This window comes from Eschrichtius robustus, chromosome 19 (assembly GCF_028021215.1).
Source record: "Eschrichtius robustus isolate mEscRob2 chromosome 19, mEscRob2.pri, whole genome shotgun sequence".
NCBI lineage: Eukaryota > Metazoa > Chordata > Mammalia > Artiodactyla > Eschrichtiidae > Eschrichtius > Eschrichtius robustus.
In genome coordinates this window covers 66,386,221-66,403,440 of record NC_090842.1, presented here as the reverse complement: position 1 = coordinate 66,403,440, position 17,220 = coordinate 66,386,221, and the positions used below count along the sequence as shown (strand labels likewise).

At 50.5% G+C, this 17,220-nt stretch overlaps 1 protein-coding gene across 1 annotated transcript; it reads left to right on the top strand.

The window, feature by feature from the left end:
• Positions 1-11,091: 11,091 nt before the first annotated feature.
• Positions 11,092-17,019, top strand: LOC137753060 (leukocyte immunoglobulin-like receptor subfamily B member 3). Its single transcript, XM_068528041.1, has 13 exons — positions 11,092-11,125; positions 11,291-11,326; positions 11,511-11,795; positions 11,943-12,245; positions 12,471-12,767; positions 13,027-13,329; positions 13,610-13,648; positions 14,946-15,071; positions 15,418-15,460; positions 15,546-15,583; positions 15,803-15,855; positions 16,638-16,802; positions 16,876-17,019. Exons 1-13 carry the CDS (start codon positions 11,092-11,094, stop codon positions 17,017-17,019), a joined length of 1,866 nt encoding a protein of 621 aa, XP_068384142.1.
• The last annotated feature ends 201 nt before the right edge of the window (positions 17,020-17,220 follow it).

Below are 17,220 nucleotides of genomic sequence, written 5' to 3'. Positions count from 1 at the left end.
GAAGTAAGTCAGAAAGAGAAAAACAAATACCATATGCTAACACATATATATGGAATCTAAAAAAAAAAAATACCTTTCTGAAGAACCGAAGGTCACAGACGTAGAGAATGGACTTGAGGACACGGGGAGGGGGAAGGGTAAGCTGGGACGAAGTGAGAGAGTGCCATGGACATATATACACTACTAAATGTAAAATAGCTAGCTAGTGGGAAGCAGCCGCATAGCACAGAGAGCTCAGCTCGGTGCTTTGTGACCACCTAGAGGGGTGGGATAGGGATGGTGGGAGGGAGACGCAAGAGGGAGGAGATATGGGGACATATGTATATGTATAGCTGATTCACTTTGTTATAAAGCAGAAACTAACACACCATTGTAAAGCAATTATACTCCAATAAAGATGTTAAAAATAAATAAATAAATGGTGTTGGAAAAATGGTATATTGACATGCAAAGCACGTCATTAGACCTTACCTGATCTTACCTCTACTTTTTTGTGATTAGAACATTTACGATTTACCCTCTTAACAACTTTCAAGTATATACTACATTATTGTTAATTATAATCACAATGCTGTGCATTAGATCCCCAGAACTTATTCATCCTCTACCTGGAAGCTAGAAGAACTGTAGTTTGTTAATTTTGCCTGCTGTATTATATACTGGAAACATCCTTGTAGTATTTTATTGTCTATATGTGCAAGTTTTTCTAGGTTTTATATGGGAAGAATCTCTTGGGTAGCATAAACATATTTGAAAATCTAAGGGATAATGATGCATTTCTCATTTAATTGACTGTCCTATTTTGTATAATCAGAAACAATGTGGAGTAATTCCTTTTGTCCCAGACCTTCACTAACACTTGTTATTGTCAGACTTTAAAAATAGTTTGCTAGTCTCACATTCAAGATATTGAATTCTTAGATTAAAATTTCCCCAAAGAAATCTCCAGGCCTAAATGGTTTTACTTGCAAATTCTAGAAAACATGTAAAAACAATAATATCAATTCTATTCAATCTCTTCTAGAAACTACATGAGAAGGAAATGTATTAATTTATGAGGCCAGACCAACTCTCATAGTAAAAGTAAACAACACGAAAACAAAATAAAACAAAAATTTGCAGGCCAGTCTCCCTCATGAGCATAAACACAAACGTCTTCAACAAAATATTAGCAAATCAAATTTAACAACATACATTTAAAATACTACACCACATCCAAGTGGGGCTTATCCCAGGAATGCAACATTGGCTTGATATTCAAAAATCAAGCAACCATATTATTTGTCTAAAAAAAGAAAAACCACATGATCCTATCAACAGATACAGAAAAAAGACTTGGTAAAATCCAATCTCCATTCATGATTAAAGATACAACAAAACAAAACTCTTGGCACTCTAGTATTTTTTTTTTCAATGTGGTCCTTTTTTTTTTTTTAAACTTTGGGGTTTATTTATTTATTTATTTATTTATTTATTTATGGCTGTGTTGGGTCTTCGTTTCTGTGCGAGGGCCTTCTCTAGTTGCGGCAAGCGGGGGCCACTCTTCATCGTGGTGCGCGGGCCTCTCACTATCGCGGCCTCTCTTGTTGCGGAGCACAGGCTCCTGACGCGCAGGCTCAGTAATTGTGGCTCACGGGCCTAGTTGCTCCGCGGCATGTGGGATCTTCCCAGACCAGGGCTCGAACCCGTGTCCCCTGCATTGGCAGGCAGATTCTCAACCACTGCGCCACCAGGGAAGCCCGGCACTCTAGTATTGAAGGGCACTTCCTCAGTCCGACATAGGACCCCTACAAAAGCCTACAGAGAACATCATATTTAATGGTGAAAGGCTAAATTTAGGTGGAAAATATGGAGGAGGGAGGTGGAGACAAGTACCTTAGCTCAAGAAAGAACTCTCATCTGTCAAACGGGGTGGCCTTGAAAGGCACTTTTCTTCCAGCTTAGAGCCATCCCCCCTGTGGCCATCAGAGGGCACATAAGAGACACAGCAGAGTCTGTCCTTGGACTAAGACCCTGTTCAGAATGAGACACACTCTAGAACGTCTTGTTGAACGGGGGCATTATTTCCCCCAAATGAGTATCTGCCCTCAGGAAAAGCCAGGTGAGTCCAGGAGAGACTATGCACCCAGCTGGTCCAGCAGAGCATCTTAAAGACCCTTCAGCTACAGTCCTCTCACCTGTTTTCCCCTGAGCCTCTGCTGGTTATATGAACTTCCCACATAAACCAGTAGCCCCCACAGCTCTGCACGTCATAGCACAAGAGACTTCAAGGAGATAAGTCTCAGTAAAAAGCACTGGACTGGGAGTTTGGACCATCTGGTTCTTGCAAGAGAATCACCTGTTGGCATGCTGAATGTGAATAAATCACATGTGCTCTTTCAGGGAGTTGCATCCTTTTTTTTTTTTAAGTAAATATTCTTCCACAAAGTAGCTGGGAGGCTTACAAGAGATGACACATGGGTTATGAAATACAGAATATAATTACTATTATTAAGTATTTGCCTCTCTTGAGACAGCAGTCCACCAAATCTCACTAAGAGCCAAGAGCTTCGATGCATTTCTATCCCTAAATATGGATACTCAAAGGGCTACAGATTCCCTGGAAGGTCAATTAGAAATAAATGTACCCCAGGGAAAGATATACTGTGTTCTTGGATTGGAAGACTCAATATTGTAAAAATGACCACACTACCCAAGGCAATCTACAGATTCAATGCAGTCCCTATCAAATTACCAATGGCATTTTTCACGGAGAAAGAACAAAAAATATCTTCATTTGTATGGAAACACAAAAGACCCCGAATAGCCAAAACAATCGCGAGAAAGAAGAACGGAGCTGGAGGAATCACACTCCCTGATTTCAGACTATACTATGAAGCTACAGTCATCAAAACACTATGGTACTGGCACAAAAACAGACTCATAGATCAATGGAACAGAATAGAGAGCCCAGAAAAAAACCCACACACTTATGGTCAATAAACCTATGACAAAGGAAGCAAGAATATACAATGGAGAAAAGATAGTCTCTTCAATAAGTGGTGCTGGGAAAACTGGACAGCTCCATGCAAAAGAATGAAACTTAAGAGTCTCTAACACCATATACAAAAATAAACCCAAATGGATTAAAGACTTAATGTAAGACTGGACACTATAAAACTCCTAGAGGAAAGTATAAGCAGAACACGCTTTGACATAAATTGCAGCGATATTTTTGGGGATCCATCTCCTAAAGTAATAGAGTTTAAAAAATAAACAAATGGGAACAAATTAAACTTAAAACTTCTGCACAGCAAAGGAAACCATAAACAAAATGAAAAAACAACCTAGGACTGGGAGAAAATATGTGCAAATAATGCTAAGGACAAGGGATTACTTTCAAAAATATACAAACAGCTCATACAGCTTAATATATTTTTAAAAAAACCAATTAAAAACTGGACAGAAGACCTAAATAGACATTTCTGCAAAGAAGACATACACATAGCCAACAGGCATATGAAAAGATGTTCAACATCACTAATTATTAGAGAAATACAAACCAAAACCACAGTGAGGTATCACTTCACACTGGTCAGAATGGCCATCATCAAAAATCTACAAATAATAAGTGCTGGAGAGGGTGTGGAGAAAAAGGAACCTTACTACACTGTTACTGGGAATGTGAATTGTTGCAGCCACTATGGAGAACAGTGTGACGGTCACTTAAAATCTAAAAACAGAGTTACCATATGATCCTGCAACCTCACTCTTGGGCATATATCTGGAAAAAACTCTAATTCGAAAACATACATGCACCCCAATGTACCTAGCAGCACTATTTACAATAGCCAAGACGTGGAAGCAACCTTAATGTCCATCGACAGATGGATAAAGAAGATGTGATATATGTATAATGGAATATTACTCAGCCATAAAAAAGAATGAAATAATGCCCTTTGAAGCACCATGAATGGACTTAGAGATTATCATATTAAGTGAAGTATGTCAGAAAGAGAAAGACAAATATCATGTGATTTCACTTATATGTGGAATCTTAAAACATGATACAAATAAACTTATTTATAAAACAGAAATACACTCACACACAGACAAAACAACCTTATGGTTACCAAAGGGGATAAAGGGGGAAGGGATCAATTAGGAATTTGGGATTTGCAGATACACACTACTTTATATAAAATAGATAAACAACAAGGACCTACTGTATAGCACAGGGAACCATGCTCAATATCTTATAAAAATCTATAACGGAAAGAATCTGAAAAATAATATGTATATATAACTGAATTACTTTGCTATATACTTGGGACTAACGCAACATTGTAAATTAACTATACTTCTATTTAAAAAAAAAAAAAAAAGAAGTAATTTTGCCCCCACTGAGGGTGAGGGAGAACCCTAGTCCCCTTGAGTGGAGGAGGTCCTGTTGTCTAGGTCTGTGGTCTCTTCAAGTGCTGCCTAACGTCATTCTCATTCCTCTCATTAGAAACTGTGACAGATATCCGTTTAGTCTTCTCATTTTATTTCCTGGGTAGATTAGCTATTGTTTCTATTTTTCCATTTCTGGTCTCACTAGGATGCATTCTAGAAAAATTAATCAACGTTTTAGGCAAGATGGAAGAACAGGAAGTCCCAGCTCTCATCCCCGCACATAAACACTGATAAAACTACGGTATTTGGGGAAAATAAATTTTATGCGAACTGCAGGATCCAGTTAGCAAGGTGCAACACCGCGAATGAGCACAGAACCAAGAAAAACCACTTTGAAAGGATAAAAGGAGCAGTTCCCTCCCCCTGTCCCCCCTCCCCCAAGCTGGCACCCTCAGCGCTGAGAGGCCCCGCCCTTCGGCCCAGGCCAGAGGGAGTGAGGCTGCACCCACAGCCCCAGGCTCCGGGCCTCTCACCTCACTCAGAGCCCGAGGCCACAGGCCCACGTGGGGGCAGCAAAGAAGGAAGAGAGGGGCAGGCGCTCGAGTAGCCGGCAGAGCCTGGCAGGACGGGGAGGAGGACCGATCCTGAGACTTCTCCCTCGGGCGGAGGAAAATGGAGCCCGCCCCCCACCCGCGCGGTCCCCTGCACTCCTCCAGGGGAAGGGGGGACACGGCGAAGGCACACAACTCGGAATCCTCTCCCCAGGAGGGAGGGATGTGGGGCTTGCGCGTCCACAGAACACGTTTGAGAGGCGCCAGAATCTCTAACTGGGCTGATCTGCAAAATCCGACCATAAAGGCTGGAGCAGGTGCTGTTTCTTCCAACGCACGGACACCAAAGCAAAGCTATAAGACACACGAAGAATCAGGGAAATGTGACACTGCCGAAGGCAAAACATAAACCGTAAAAGATGAAGATCTATCAGTTGCCTGATTGTTCAAAATAACTGTCTTAAAGATGATCCGTGAACTATCTTCCACAAGGGTACCAAGAACACACAACTGGGAAAAGATAGTCCTTTCAATAGATGGTGCTGGGAAAACTAGACACCCACATGCAGAAGAATGAAACTGGACCCTCAGCTCACACCATATATAAAATCAACTCAAAATGGATCAGAGACTTAACCATAAGGCCTGAAACCATAAAACTACAAGAAGAAAGCATAGGGGAAAAGCTTCTTGACGTGAGTTTGGACAATGGTGTTTTGGATATGACACCAAAAGCCCAGGCAACAAAGACAGAAATAGACAAGGGGATTGCATCATATTAAAAGCTTCTACACAGCAAAGGAAACAGACAACAGAGTGAAACGGCAACGTATAGAATGGGAGAAGGTATTTGCAAACCATATATCTGATAAGGAGCTACTTCTCAAAATATACAAGGAGCTCACACAATTCAATGCAAAGTAGTAACAACCCAATTTAAAAAATAGGTAAAGGACCTGAATAGGCATTTCTCAAAAGAAGACATCCCGATGGCCAAACAGTACATGAAAAGGTGCTCAACATCACTAATCCTCAGGGAAATACACATCCAAACCACAATGAGATATCACCTCACACCTGTTAGAATGGCTGTTATGAAACAGACAGAAGATAACAAGTGTTGGGCTTCCCTGGTGGCTCAGTGGTTAAGAATCCACCTGCCAAAGCAGGGGACATGGGCTCGAGCCCTGGTCCGGGAAGATCCCACATGCCACGGAGCAAGTAAGCCTGTGTGTCACAACTACTGAGCCTGCGCTCTAGAGCCCACGAGCCACAACTACTGAAGCCCGCGCGCCTAGAGCCTGTGCTCCACAACAAGAGAAGCCACCACAATGAGAAGCCCGCGCACCGCAAGGAAGAGTAGCCCCCGCTCACCGCAACTAGAGAAAGCCCGTGCACAGCAATGAAGACCCAGCGCAGCCAAAAATAAATAAATTAAATAAGTTAATTTTAAAAAAAGATAACAAGTGTTGGCAAAATTGTGGAGAAAAGAGAACCCTGTGCATTGTTGGTGGGAACGCAATTTGGTGCAGCCACTGTGAAAAACAGTATGCAGTTTCCTAAAAAAATTAAAAATACAACTACCTACCATAACACCCAGCAATTCCACTTCCGGGTATATATCCAAAGCAGATGAAACCAGGACCTCAGAGAGATATCTGCACTCCTATGTTCACTGCAGCATTATTCACATTAGCCAGGATATAGATACAACCTCAATGCCTGTCGAAAGATGAAAAAATAAAGAAAATGTGAGATATGCGTGCGTGGATATGGAAACAACCTCAATGCCTGTCGAAAGATGAAGAAATAAAGAAAATGTGAGATACGCGCACGCACGCACACACACACACTGGAATATTATTCGGCCTTTAAAAAGAAGGGAATCCTTCCGTTTGGGAAACGTGGATGAAGCTGGAGGACATTATGTGAAGTAAAATAAGCCAGACACAGAAAGACAAATACAGCCCGAGCGCACTTCCCTGGGGGATCTAAAATAGTCAGACTCTTAGAAACACAGGAGAATGGTAGTTGCCAGAGGCTGGGAAAGGGGTCAATGGGGAGATGCTGGTCACTGGGAACAACGTTTCAGTTACGCAGTTGAGTAACTTCTGGAGATGTGATGTACAGTGATGCGACTAGAGTTCACAGTATTCCATTGTAGACTTGAAATTTGCTTACAGGATACACCTTAAGTGTTCTCACCACACACACACTCACACACAAATGTTCAGTATGTGAGGTCATGGATATGTTAATTAGCTTAATTGTGGTGATTATTTCACAAGGTAAGTGTATATAAAAACATCAAGTGGGACTTCCCTGGTGGTCCGGTGGTTGAGAATCCACCTTCCAATACTTGGGATGCAGGTTGGATCCCTGGTCAGGGAACTAAGATCCCACATGCCACGGGGCAACTAAGCCCACGAGCTGCAACTACCGAGACCGTGCACTCCGAAGCCTGCGCACGCAACGAAAGATCCCGCCTGCCACAGCAAAGATCCTGCGTGCCACAACTAAGACCCAACGCAGCCAAATAAGTAAATAAGTAAATAAATAAATAAATGAATGAATAAATGTTTTTTAAAAAAATAAAAACATTAAGTTGTACATCTTAAATATATACAATTTTTGTTACTTATATCTCAATAAAGCTGAAAATTTTTTCTTTCATTTAATTACACCAAGCACATTGGTAGTTATTCCATTTCTAATTTTAGGCAGTTACTCCCATGTTAACATATGTATTTACATTTTTATTTCTAAACAACTATGCATTCTCCTCCTCCATTAGAGAAGACAATGTTCTCATTGTACTTTACCTGAAATATGAGTGCTCTATATACGTGTATGTGCATGTGCACATCTGTATGTCTGTGTGCACACGTGTGGGTGCATCTGTGGGTGTGTGTACAAGTTGTGTTTGTTAATTTTTCGGTGCTTTTTTTCTCATGTTACATCTCACTTTCTCCATTACATCTCTTAGTATTCCTTTCACTGAGTGTGAAAATAGTAAAATATCTAAGAACTTGCGTCTCTGGAAATGCCTTCTTTCACTCTCATTCTCTCTTTATCAAGTTACTTGAAAACATTTCTTATTTCAAACTAAGTGTGTGACTCAACTACTAGGAGAGGAACATACATGTGATGGGTAAGGGATCCATTCCCCGCAGAACCCTCCTTATCTCTCAGGAAGACGCAGCCTGACGTGGTGGGCTTAGCGGAATGGACACAGCTCCCACAGGTCAGACGTGGTGCCTGGAATCTCCTCGTATTTAGGGATTTACCCTCTGATGAGCCTTTCACTTTTGTCCCTTAAAAATAATTTGGGGCTTCCCTGGTGGCGCAGTGGTTGAGAGTCTGCCTGCCAATGCAGGGGACACGGGTTCGAGCCCTGGTCTGGGAAGATCCCACATGCCGCGGAGCAACTGGGCCCATGAGCCACAACTGCTGAGCCTGCGCGTCTGGAGGCTGTGCTCCGCAGTGAGAGAGGCCGCGATAGTGAGAGTCCCGCGCACCGCGATGAAGAGTGGCCCCCACTTGCCGCAACTAGAGAAAGCCCTCGCACAGAAACGAAGACCCAACACAGCCATAAATAAATAAGTAAATAAATTTTTTAAAAAATAAAATAAAAAATAATTTGGCTCAGTGTAAAATTCTTCCCAGTGAATTCCCTGAAGGGATTTCTCCAATATCTTCTGGCATCGCCTTTTGGTAGGGGGTAGTCTGGTCCCAATGAGCTTGTCATTCTCTTAATGGTAATTTGCATTTTCTACAGGAAGTAGTTTCAGGACATTTGTAGGGCCCCAGGACAGTCGTCCTTGATTTTTTTCAGTTGAAATTTACACAAAATAGAATTAACCGTTTCGAAGCGTACAATTCAGTCTGAGATACTTTTATTTTTAATTGAACCTTCATTTTCTTAATTGACCAAGAAGGGTCAAGATACAGATGTCACTTTTAAATACATGCGTCCTAGCACTTAGCTGGCCTGTCCTCATCTCTGAAAAATGTTCAATTCTTTATTTCTTTGGCTGTTGTTGTATGTCATGACCTTTCCTTCTGACACTTACAACAGATATGACGTTGGCCCTCCTCATTCTATTCCCCAAGTATCTTGAATTTCCATTTCTGGTCTCTCTAACCTTCATTCTGGAACATTTCCTCAATACTGTATTCAGTTTCATAATGGGTCCCTCAGCTGTCTTGTCCTTGATGGGATGACATTTTTTAATGTGTTGATTCTACTGGATTTTTCACCTCTACCTTTTCTAACTCTTTTCAATAACTGCCAGTTCTTCTATAAAATAATCCATATGGCTGCCTCCCTTTCTTTTTCAGATATGTAAACACGCTTAATTTAAATCGACTGTCGTATTTTCCTACTGATTCTTTTTTTTTCATATTTTTATTTCAGCAAAGTCACTCATTGTGCTGTTATACCCAAGATATTCACATCAAGTATGTTCTATATTTTTTTTCACCTCTTTATTGGTTTCCTACTGACTCTATTTCCTTGCCTAGGACACCCCCATGCATCAGCAGACGGCTGTCGTAGCACTGTCATCATTACTGGGTCACTGTGATGTCCATTCCTGTTAAAGGCGCTCCCCTCACACCCCCGATCTTTCCTAGAAGGCTTCTCCCAGGGCTGTGCTGGGCGTCAGGCGACCAGGGGAGACCGCTGCAGCCGCTCCTGCCCCGGGCTCTCCACCGTCTCAGACTTAGCACCTGCTCACGGCTGTGCCCTCGGGGATGGTCCAATGGGACCCTCACACTCCCACGAGGGGACGCCCATGGCTGACAATCCTGGACTGAGTCTGTTTCATGCCACACAGGGGAGGTGGCTCAATGCTGACCACGGGCCTGGGGCAGGGAGCAGAGCCAACCCAGTGCCCGTCCAGAAACGCGGGGGAGGGGGGCCGCAGCTTCAGCCTTCACCTGGAGCCCTGACCCCTCCCCGCCTGTGAGGCCCTGGGTCCCTCTCTCTGTCCACACAGGTGGGAACCTCCTCCCTATGACCCCCTGGTGATCCCGGCCAGCGGGGGCCACTCAGCCTAGTTCCCTCGTCTTTGCTCTGGCTCCCTCTCCATTTGGGGAACTTTCTTTCTCTTTTTCTGCATGTGTCTGTGGGTACGTGTTTCAGAAATATTCAAAATAGCATTTCTCAGTGTTAGGAGCAAGGAGGGCTCTTGGGTGGGCACCACAATCACCCACTTTGCTGTGGAGTCTGAGCCCAGGGTCCTTTCCTGTCCCACCCACTCCTGTTGTCACCTGCTCTGGAAATTAACAATGATGATCCTGCAATGAACCTGACACCACTGAGCTCACAGCCACTCCGAGGAGTGGGGCTCGTGACAACATGCAGAGGAGGAAACTCAGGCTCAGAAAGGGCACTGCCCTCAAGGTTACAAGAGCAGTGGGGACAGATTGAAATAGAGATGTTTTCCTTCAAAGTGAGGCCTCTAACTCAAATCAACGTCCCCTAAGCTTCCAGGCAGGATAACAGGACGGGGAGGAGAGCCCCGTCCAAGGATCAAGGGCCACCAAGCAGGCAGGAACGACTCAGGGGCTTGTTCCCAGGAAGGTGGGGTGATCGCTGATGCACGAAAAAGGGAGAAGTCCCTGAAGGGGGCTGAGTTAGAAAGAAAACCCACACCCCGGGGCCAGGGGAGAAGGCATGTTTCCTTCCTTATTTCCCTGAACTTCTCCTCTGTGCTCATTGCCACGTTGACCTCCACGGAGCTGTAGGTAGATGTTAAACGTGCGTCTCTGCTGATCTGAGCTCTGCGGGACAGCAGGAACCTGCATCCTCCCTGAAGCATCTCCAGGGCCTCGGTGACCCCTGTCCATGGTGAGGACCCCACAGGGACGTGCTGATGGACGGGCTGAGGATGAAGGAGACCCCACGGCGAGGCTCTGAGAGGGAAGGACGTGCCCGGGTCACCCTCACCTGGAAGGGGCGTCTCAGGAAGACACCGGGTCTGTCATGGGAATGAGAGCCAGGCTGTCAAGGAGGGGCAGTTCCCCTTCCTGTGGGGCTGCTGACGTGACAGCCCCGTGATGGGGAGGACCAGCCTCCCAGTGGACACACCCTCGGGTCTCCGTCCTGAGGGCACCGTGGTCTCCTCCATCTGCACCGCCTGGACCACAGGGACGAGACGCCATGACCCCCAGCCTCACGGCCCTGCTCTGCCTCGGTGAGATGGAGGAGGGGGAGGGAAAGCCCTAGGCACGGAGGGACCCCCCCCCCCCGCCACAGCCAGGCTGCTCTGTCAGGAGCCCCCAGGACTCAGGAGGCTCACGGGGAGGAGAGGCGCTGCTCAGGATTCAGGGCAAATCTCTCACCGGGGTCTCTCTTCCAGGGCTGCGTGTGGGCCTGAGGACCCACGTGCAGGCAGGTGAGTCTGTCCCCAGGTGTCCCAGCTCCCTCCTGCTCATGCGGACAAGGGGCCACCCCCAGGCAATGGGGATGGGGAACAGCAGTTCTGGGCTGAAGGAGGGGGAGTCTGGGAGGTTTGGGGCTGAGAGCTGGGGACCTGGGGATGAGGATGTCTTGTGACCCAGCTTCTGACGTCCTTCCAGGGACCCTCCCCAAACCCACCATCTGGGCTGAGCCAGGCTCTGTGATCCCCTGGGGGAGCCCCGTGACCATCTGGTGTCAGGGCACCCTGGGGGCCCAGGAGTTCCGTCTGAATAAAGAGGGAAGCTCAGGTCCCTGGTACAGACAGCCCCCACTGGAGCCCAGGGACAAGGGCAAGTTCTCCATCCCACACATGACATCGCCCGATGCAGGGAGATACCACTGTTATTATCTCAGCCCCACTGGCTGGTCAGAGCGCAGTGACCCCCTGGCGCTGGTGGTGACAGGTGAGAAGACACTCGGGGGTCCCGGCCTCAGGCTCTGCCCTCAGGAAGGGGGTCTGCTCTCAGGGGTGTGTCCCTCTCACAGCCCAGCCCTGGGGGAGGGAAGGGGGGTGTGAGCCCCATTTCACAAGCTCCCTCCTTCTCTCCTAGGGGTCCACAACAAACCCACCCTCTCAGCCCTGCCGAGCCCTGTGGTGACCTTGGGAGGGACCGTGACCCTCCGGTGTGGCTCATGGCAGGGATTGGACGGGTTCATTCTGACTAAGGAAGGAGAACACAAGTCCTCCTGGACCCTGGATGTACAGCAACACCCCAATGGGCAGACGCAGGCCCTGCTCTCTGTGGGTCCTGTGACCCCCAGCCACAGGTGGACGTTCAGATGTCACGGCTTTAACAGGGACACCCCCCAGGTGTGGTCGGCCCCCAGTGACCCCCTGGAGCTCCTGGTCCCAGGTGAGGAAGTCCCACCCTGGCCTCACGCACTTTGAGGCACGAGACAGATTATTAGATGCTTTTCTCCCAGGATTGTCCCAGATGAGAGGGTGGGGTGAGGGGGGAGTGGGGAGCACAGGACAGAGACACAGAGTGTGAGCGACAGTGAGGCCTGGGGACCAGGACGGGAGAAGGGGCTTCACGGGAGGAACCAGCCCCTACAGCCCAGGGCTGGTCTTCCCCCAGGTGTGTCTGGGAAGCCCTCCCTCCTGACCCCGCAGGGCCCTGTCGTGGCCTCTGGACAGAGCCTGACCCTCCAGTGTCGCTCTGACGTCGGCTACGACAGATTCGCTCTGTCCCAGGAGGGGGGACAGGCCCTCCCCCAGCGCCCTGGCCGGCAGCCCCAGGCTGGGCTCTCGCAGGCCGACTTCCCCCTGGGCCCGGTGACCAGCACCCACGGGGGCCGGTACAGATGCTACGGTGGGCACAACCTCTCCTCCGAGTGGTCGGCCCCCAGTGACCCCCTGGACGTCCTGGTGGCAGGTGAGGAGCCAGCGGGTCGGTCAGGGACCCAGACTCTGCACAGGCCCTGCCGGGGGAGCCCCAGGTGGTGATGCTGGGACCAGGCGTGCGGGGTCCCCAGGGAGGGAGCGAGACAGAGAGAGACGGGGGTGGGCAGGGAGAGGGAGAGACTCAGAGAAAACAGAGACAGACAGAGATGAGGGGCCTCAGGGAGGCCCTGCTGAGTCGCAGTTCAGAACCACGGGGGCGGGCAGCCCCTCACCCCCCTTCCTCTCTCTAGGATCGTTCCCTGACACGCCCTCCCTCTCGGTGCAGCCGGGCCCCGTGGTGGCCTCAGGAGAGAACGTGACCCTGCTGTGTCAGTCAGGGAGCACAAAGGAAACTTTCCTTCTGTCCAAGGAGGGGGCAGCCCGTCCCCCACTGCGTCTTAGATCAAAGTACCAAGGTCGGCACTTCCAGGCCGAATTCTCCATGAGTCCGGTGACCTCAGCCCACAATGGGACCTACAGGTGCTACAGCTCACTCAGCAGTAACCCCTACCTGCTGTCACACGCCAGTGCCCCCCTGGAGCTCGTGGTCTCAGGTGAGGGACCCTGACCCTGTCCCTGCTGACTCAGTCAGCTCAGGGCTCTGTCCCCTGAGCATTCTGGGCTGGGGTGTGAGTGAGGGGGCTGTGAGGGAGGGTCACCCAGAGGGGGATCTGCCCCTCAGAGGCCCTCCCATCCCCTCCCACACCTTCTCACCTTGCCTGGGATCCGGAACCTGATGACTGTAGAGGAGACTACAGGGCAGGTGTAAGGGACAGGTTTCGTGAGGTGGGGACTCCAGGGTCAGCCCCACTCCCTTCCTGTCCTCATTCCCAGGACCCGCAGGGCGCCCCAGCCCCCCACCGACAGGCCCCAGTTCAACAACTGGGGAGTCACTGAGGCCTCTCTGCTCAGAGGGAGCACAGGCCACCCCAAGGCAGTTTCAGAGTCTCTGGGAGGATCTAATGCCCTCAGATCCTCAAGGACAGGCTGGGGGTCAAGCAGAGACGCCAGGAGGACCCCAGGGCTCCAGGGGCTCTGAGGCTGGTGGATGAAGGGGGGGGTCATGGAGAGGGAATGTCGGGGCCCATCCTGGGGCAGGAGCAGCAAGGCTGATAAGGATCGAAGCAGCCCCTGACCCCTGACCCCTGACCCCCGTCCTGACCCCCAGGAGGCTCTGAGGATCAGCTCCTCCCCCCCACGGAGCCAGGCCCGCAGACGGATGAGTGAGGGTCTGTGGGACATGGTGCTGGGTCCAGGGGGGCAGGGCTGAGTTATGCCCTTGGTTCAGGCACCTGTGGAGACGCTGACTTGGACCCCCATCCCTTGCCTGGGCCTCAGTTTCTCCAAGTGTAAAAGCAGAGAATCGTGGCCCAGAGCTTAGATTTCCTTCAGTTCTGACTTCTGGCTGTGACCCCCCAGGAGAGGAGGCCTCACAGGGAGGCCCCTGAGGATGTGACTGTACGGGGGCCTGTCCCCTCCGCTGCAGTGATGGTGGCATTGTACGGGGACGGGGAGGGGGGGCAGGACAATGGCCCAGGGCGTCCAGGCCCTCCCCCTTCAGCTCAGGGAGCCCAGCTTGAGTGGAAGGAGCAAGGGCTGGAGTCAGACTCCAGGTTCAGACCCAGCTCTGCACTCCTGCTGTGGGCCCTGGGCAGGTGGTTTCTCTCCTCTGAGTCTCAGGTTCGTGGTCTGTAAGCTCCCTGGTCCCACCATGCTCACAGGCCTGCTGTGAGGTGAGATGAAATGACGGGCGGGCTTCACAGAGCTCAGGAGGGCAGAGCCCCCAGCCCAGCCCGGACCTTCCCAGGGGCATCAGGGCCCTGCAGGGTGGGGTAGGGATACTGGGGAGAGACACAGAGTCCACCCCATGTAGCCCTGCAGACCCCCCTGCAGATGAGGAGCCCCCAGAGCACAAAGCTGGTGTCCACCTTGGGCGGGGCGCAGCAGGAGGACAGCTCAGGGAGCCCACAGCCCTGGGTTCCAATCCCAGCTCTGCCACCTCCAGGCTGGGTCACCTGGGGTTTGTGAATTCCCTCTCTGTGCCTCAGTTTCCTCATCTGTAAAATGGGTGGAGTGGGTTAGAGGAGATAAATGCACAGACCCCAGCACAAGTCTGCACACAGTAGGCACTCAATTAAGTGGCATCTTGGGCTCACTCATGACGTCACAGGTGCCCCAGGTCTGAAATGGCACCTGAACGTTCTGATCGGGGTCTCGGTGGCCTTCGTCCTGCTGCTCCTCGTCCTCCTCTTCCTCCTCATCCGACACCGGGGTCAGAGCAGACACAGGAAGTCGGGTGAGTAGGGAGTGGGGTGACCTAGGCCCCTGCAGGTGGTGGACTTAGGTCACCAGCCAAAGGGAAACCTAAGAGATGGGCAAGGTCAGCTTAGAAAAAGATTGTCCAGAGTCTGAAACTCAAAAATCTAGAAAGAAAACACGTACTGTCAGCTGACATGTATAATTTAAGGTATTTTCCTCCTGTTCAATCTCATGAACTGTTGAAACATGTACGCAAGTATGAGTTCAGGTCTCCTCCTTTCCTCCTGAATCCCGTGTGAGGGGCGGGGGTCGTAACAGTCCCAGGGCCGAGCCTCTGTCATCTGCCCCAGCCCAGGGCGAGGCTGATTTCCACCCTCCCGCAGGGGCTGCAGACCCACAGCCCAAGGACAGAGGCCTGCAGAGCAGGTAATTCCCGCCCCGAAGACCCCCAGGCCCACCCCGCCCGCAGCTCCCCCTCATTCTCCCCCTAACACGCCCGCCTCCTCCCCAGCTCCTGCCCAGCCGCCGCCACCCAGGACCAGGCCCTCTGTGAGCAGAAGAGGACGGGGTGGGGGACAGAGGGTTCTGGAGGCAGTGGGGGAGGGGAAGGCTGGGAAGGGGTGGGCTCAGGGGTTGCGGACTGAAACCCCACACTTCACCTCACCCCTGGGTCTCCGTGGCCCCTTCTGGATGCACCGCGGGGGCTCCAGCCCTGAGGGACCTCAGGGAATCCCGCCAAGCGATACACACCCTGTTCCGCCCCAGCAGATGCTGCCGTGAAGGACACACAGCCTGAGGAGGGGGTGCAGCTGGACCAGCCGGTGAGACCCCTGCTCCTGTCCCGGCCACCAAAGACCTTCTTGTTGCCAAACTCAGTCCAATGGACACGTCTCTGTCCTCACATCCCAGCTCCAGCAGCGTCCCACACTGACCTCTCCTTCCGGGCTTCCTGGGTCGTCCTGCTGTGCCTCCACCCCTCCTGTTTCCTTGTGACCTCATGGCCCCTCCTTCAGGGTCCCCTTTCCTGGCTCCTCGTCCTCTGTCTGACCTTCTGGCATTGCAGAGAAGCCCCACGTCTCAAGAGGATTTGTGAATAAGTGAATCACCTGAAAGTCCCCAGGCCCCCCTTCCTTCGTTCACCCAAAAGTGGTGCACAAGGAGAGCACATACCCCCGGCTCCCTGTAGGTGCTGCAGGTGCAGCAGGGAGCTCACCTGGTGGGGGAGAGAGACTATATGTAAAGAAGCAGGTAGCGTCCTAGAATGCAAGGTCAAGATAAGGAAAGTAAAGAAAGAGAAGGTGACAGAGTGCATGGTGGGGGGGCAGCAAGTGCAAAGGTCCTGAGGCAGGGACATGCTTTTGCCAGAAGATGGCTGTGTGGCTGGAGCCAAATGAGCAAGAGAGATAACGTGTTAATACAGAAATCAGAACCGTAGAAAGAATCCAGAGGCTCCAAGGTGTTAGGAGGTCCCCGGAGTTTCCATCAGGAAAGTGACCTGATCTAAGGTTTTAAAGCATCACTCTGGCAACACAGCAGAAAGCTGATGGGAGGAGATCACAGCGGATCCAGGAAGTCCCCTTTCTGTCCCACTCTCTCCCTCCAGCTGAACAGGCAGGATGCAGACCCCCAGGAGGGGACGTACGCCCAGGTGTACCACTCAAGATCAAGACTAAGGCAGGGGGTGGCCACCTCTCCTTCCTCCCTGTCGGGGAGATTGCTGGACACGAAGGACAGACAAGCGGAAGAGGACAGGCAGAGGGACAGTCTGGTGGGTCCCATCCTGTCCCAGCCCCCAGGCTTCCCCCACCCCAACCACACACCCTCCCTCTCCCCCACCGCAGGCCGCCGCATCTGAAGCCCCCCAGGATGTGACCTATGCCCAGCTGAACCACTCGACCTTCAGACGGGAGACTGCACCCCCTGCCCCCCAGTCAGGGGAGCCCCCAGCAGAGCCCAGCGTGTATGCTGCTCTCGCCGTCCGCTAGCTCAGGAAGGACCCAGACCCCACGCTCCAGGGAGGAAGACTGCACGGACCCCGGAAGGCACAGGAGCTGCCCGCAGTGGACACCACCTAACGACCGTCAGACAGCCTGGACTCCCAACACAGACCACCAGGAGCCCCTGGGACCCTTTGGCAGTCACCTGATTCTACCCTCAAAGATAACTAACATCCTTACATTTTAGAA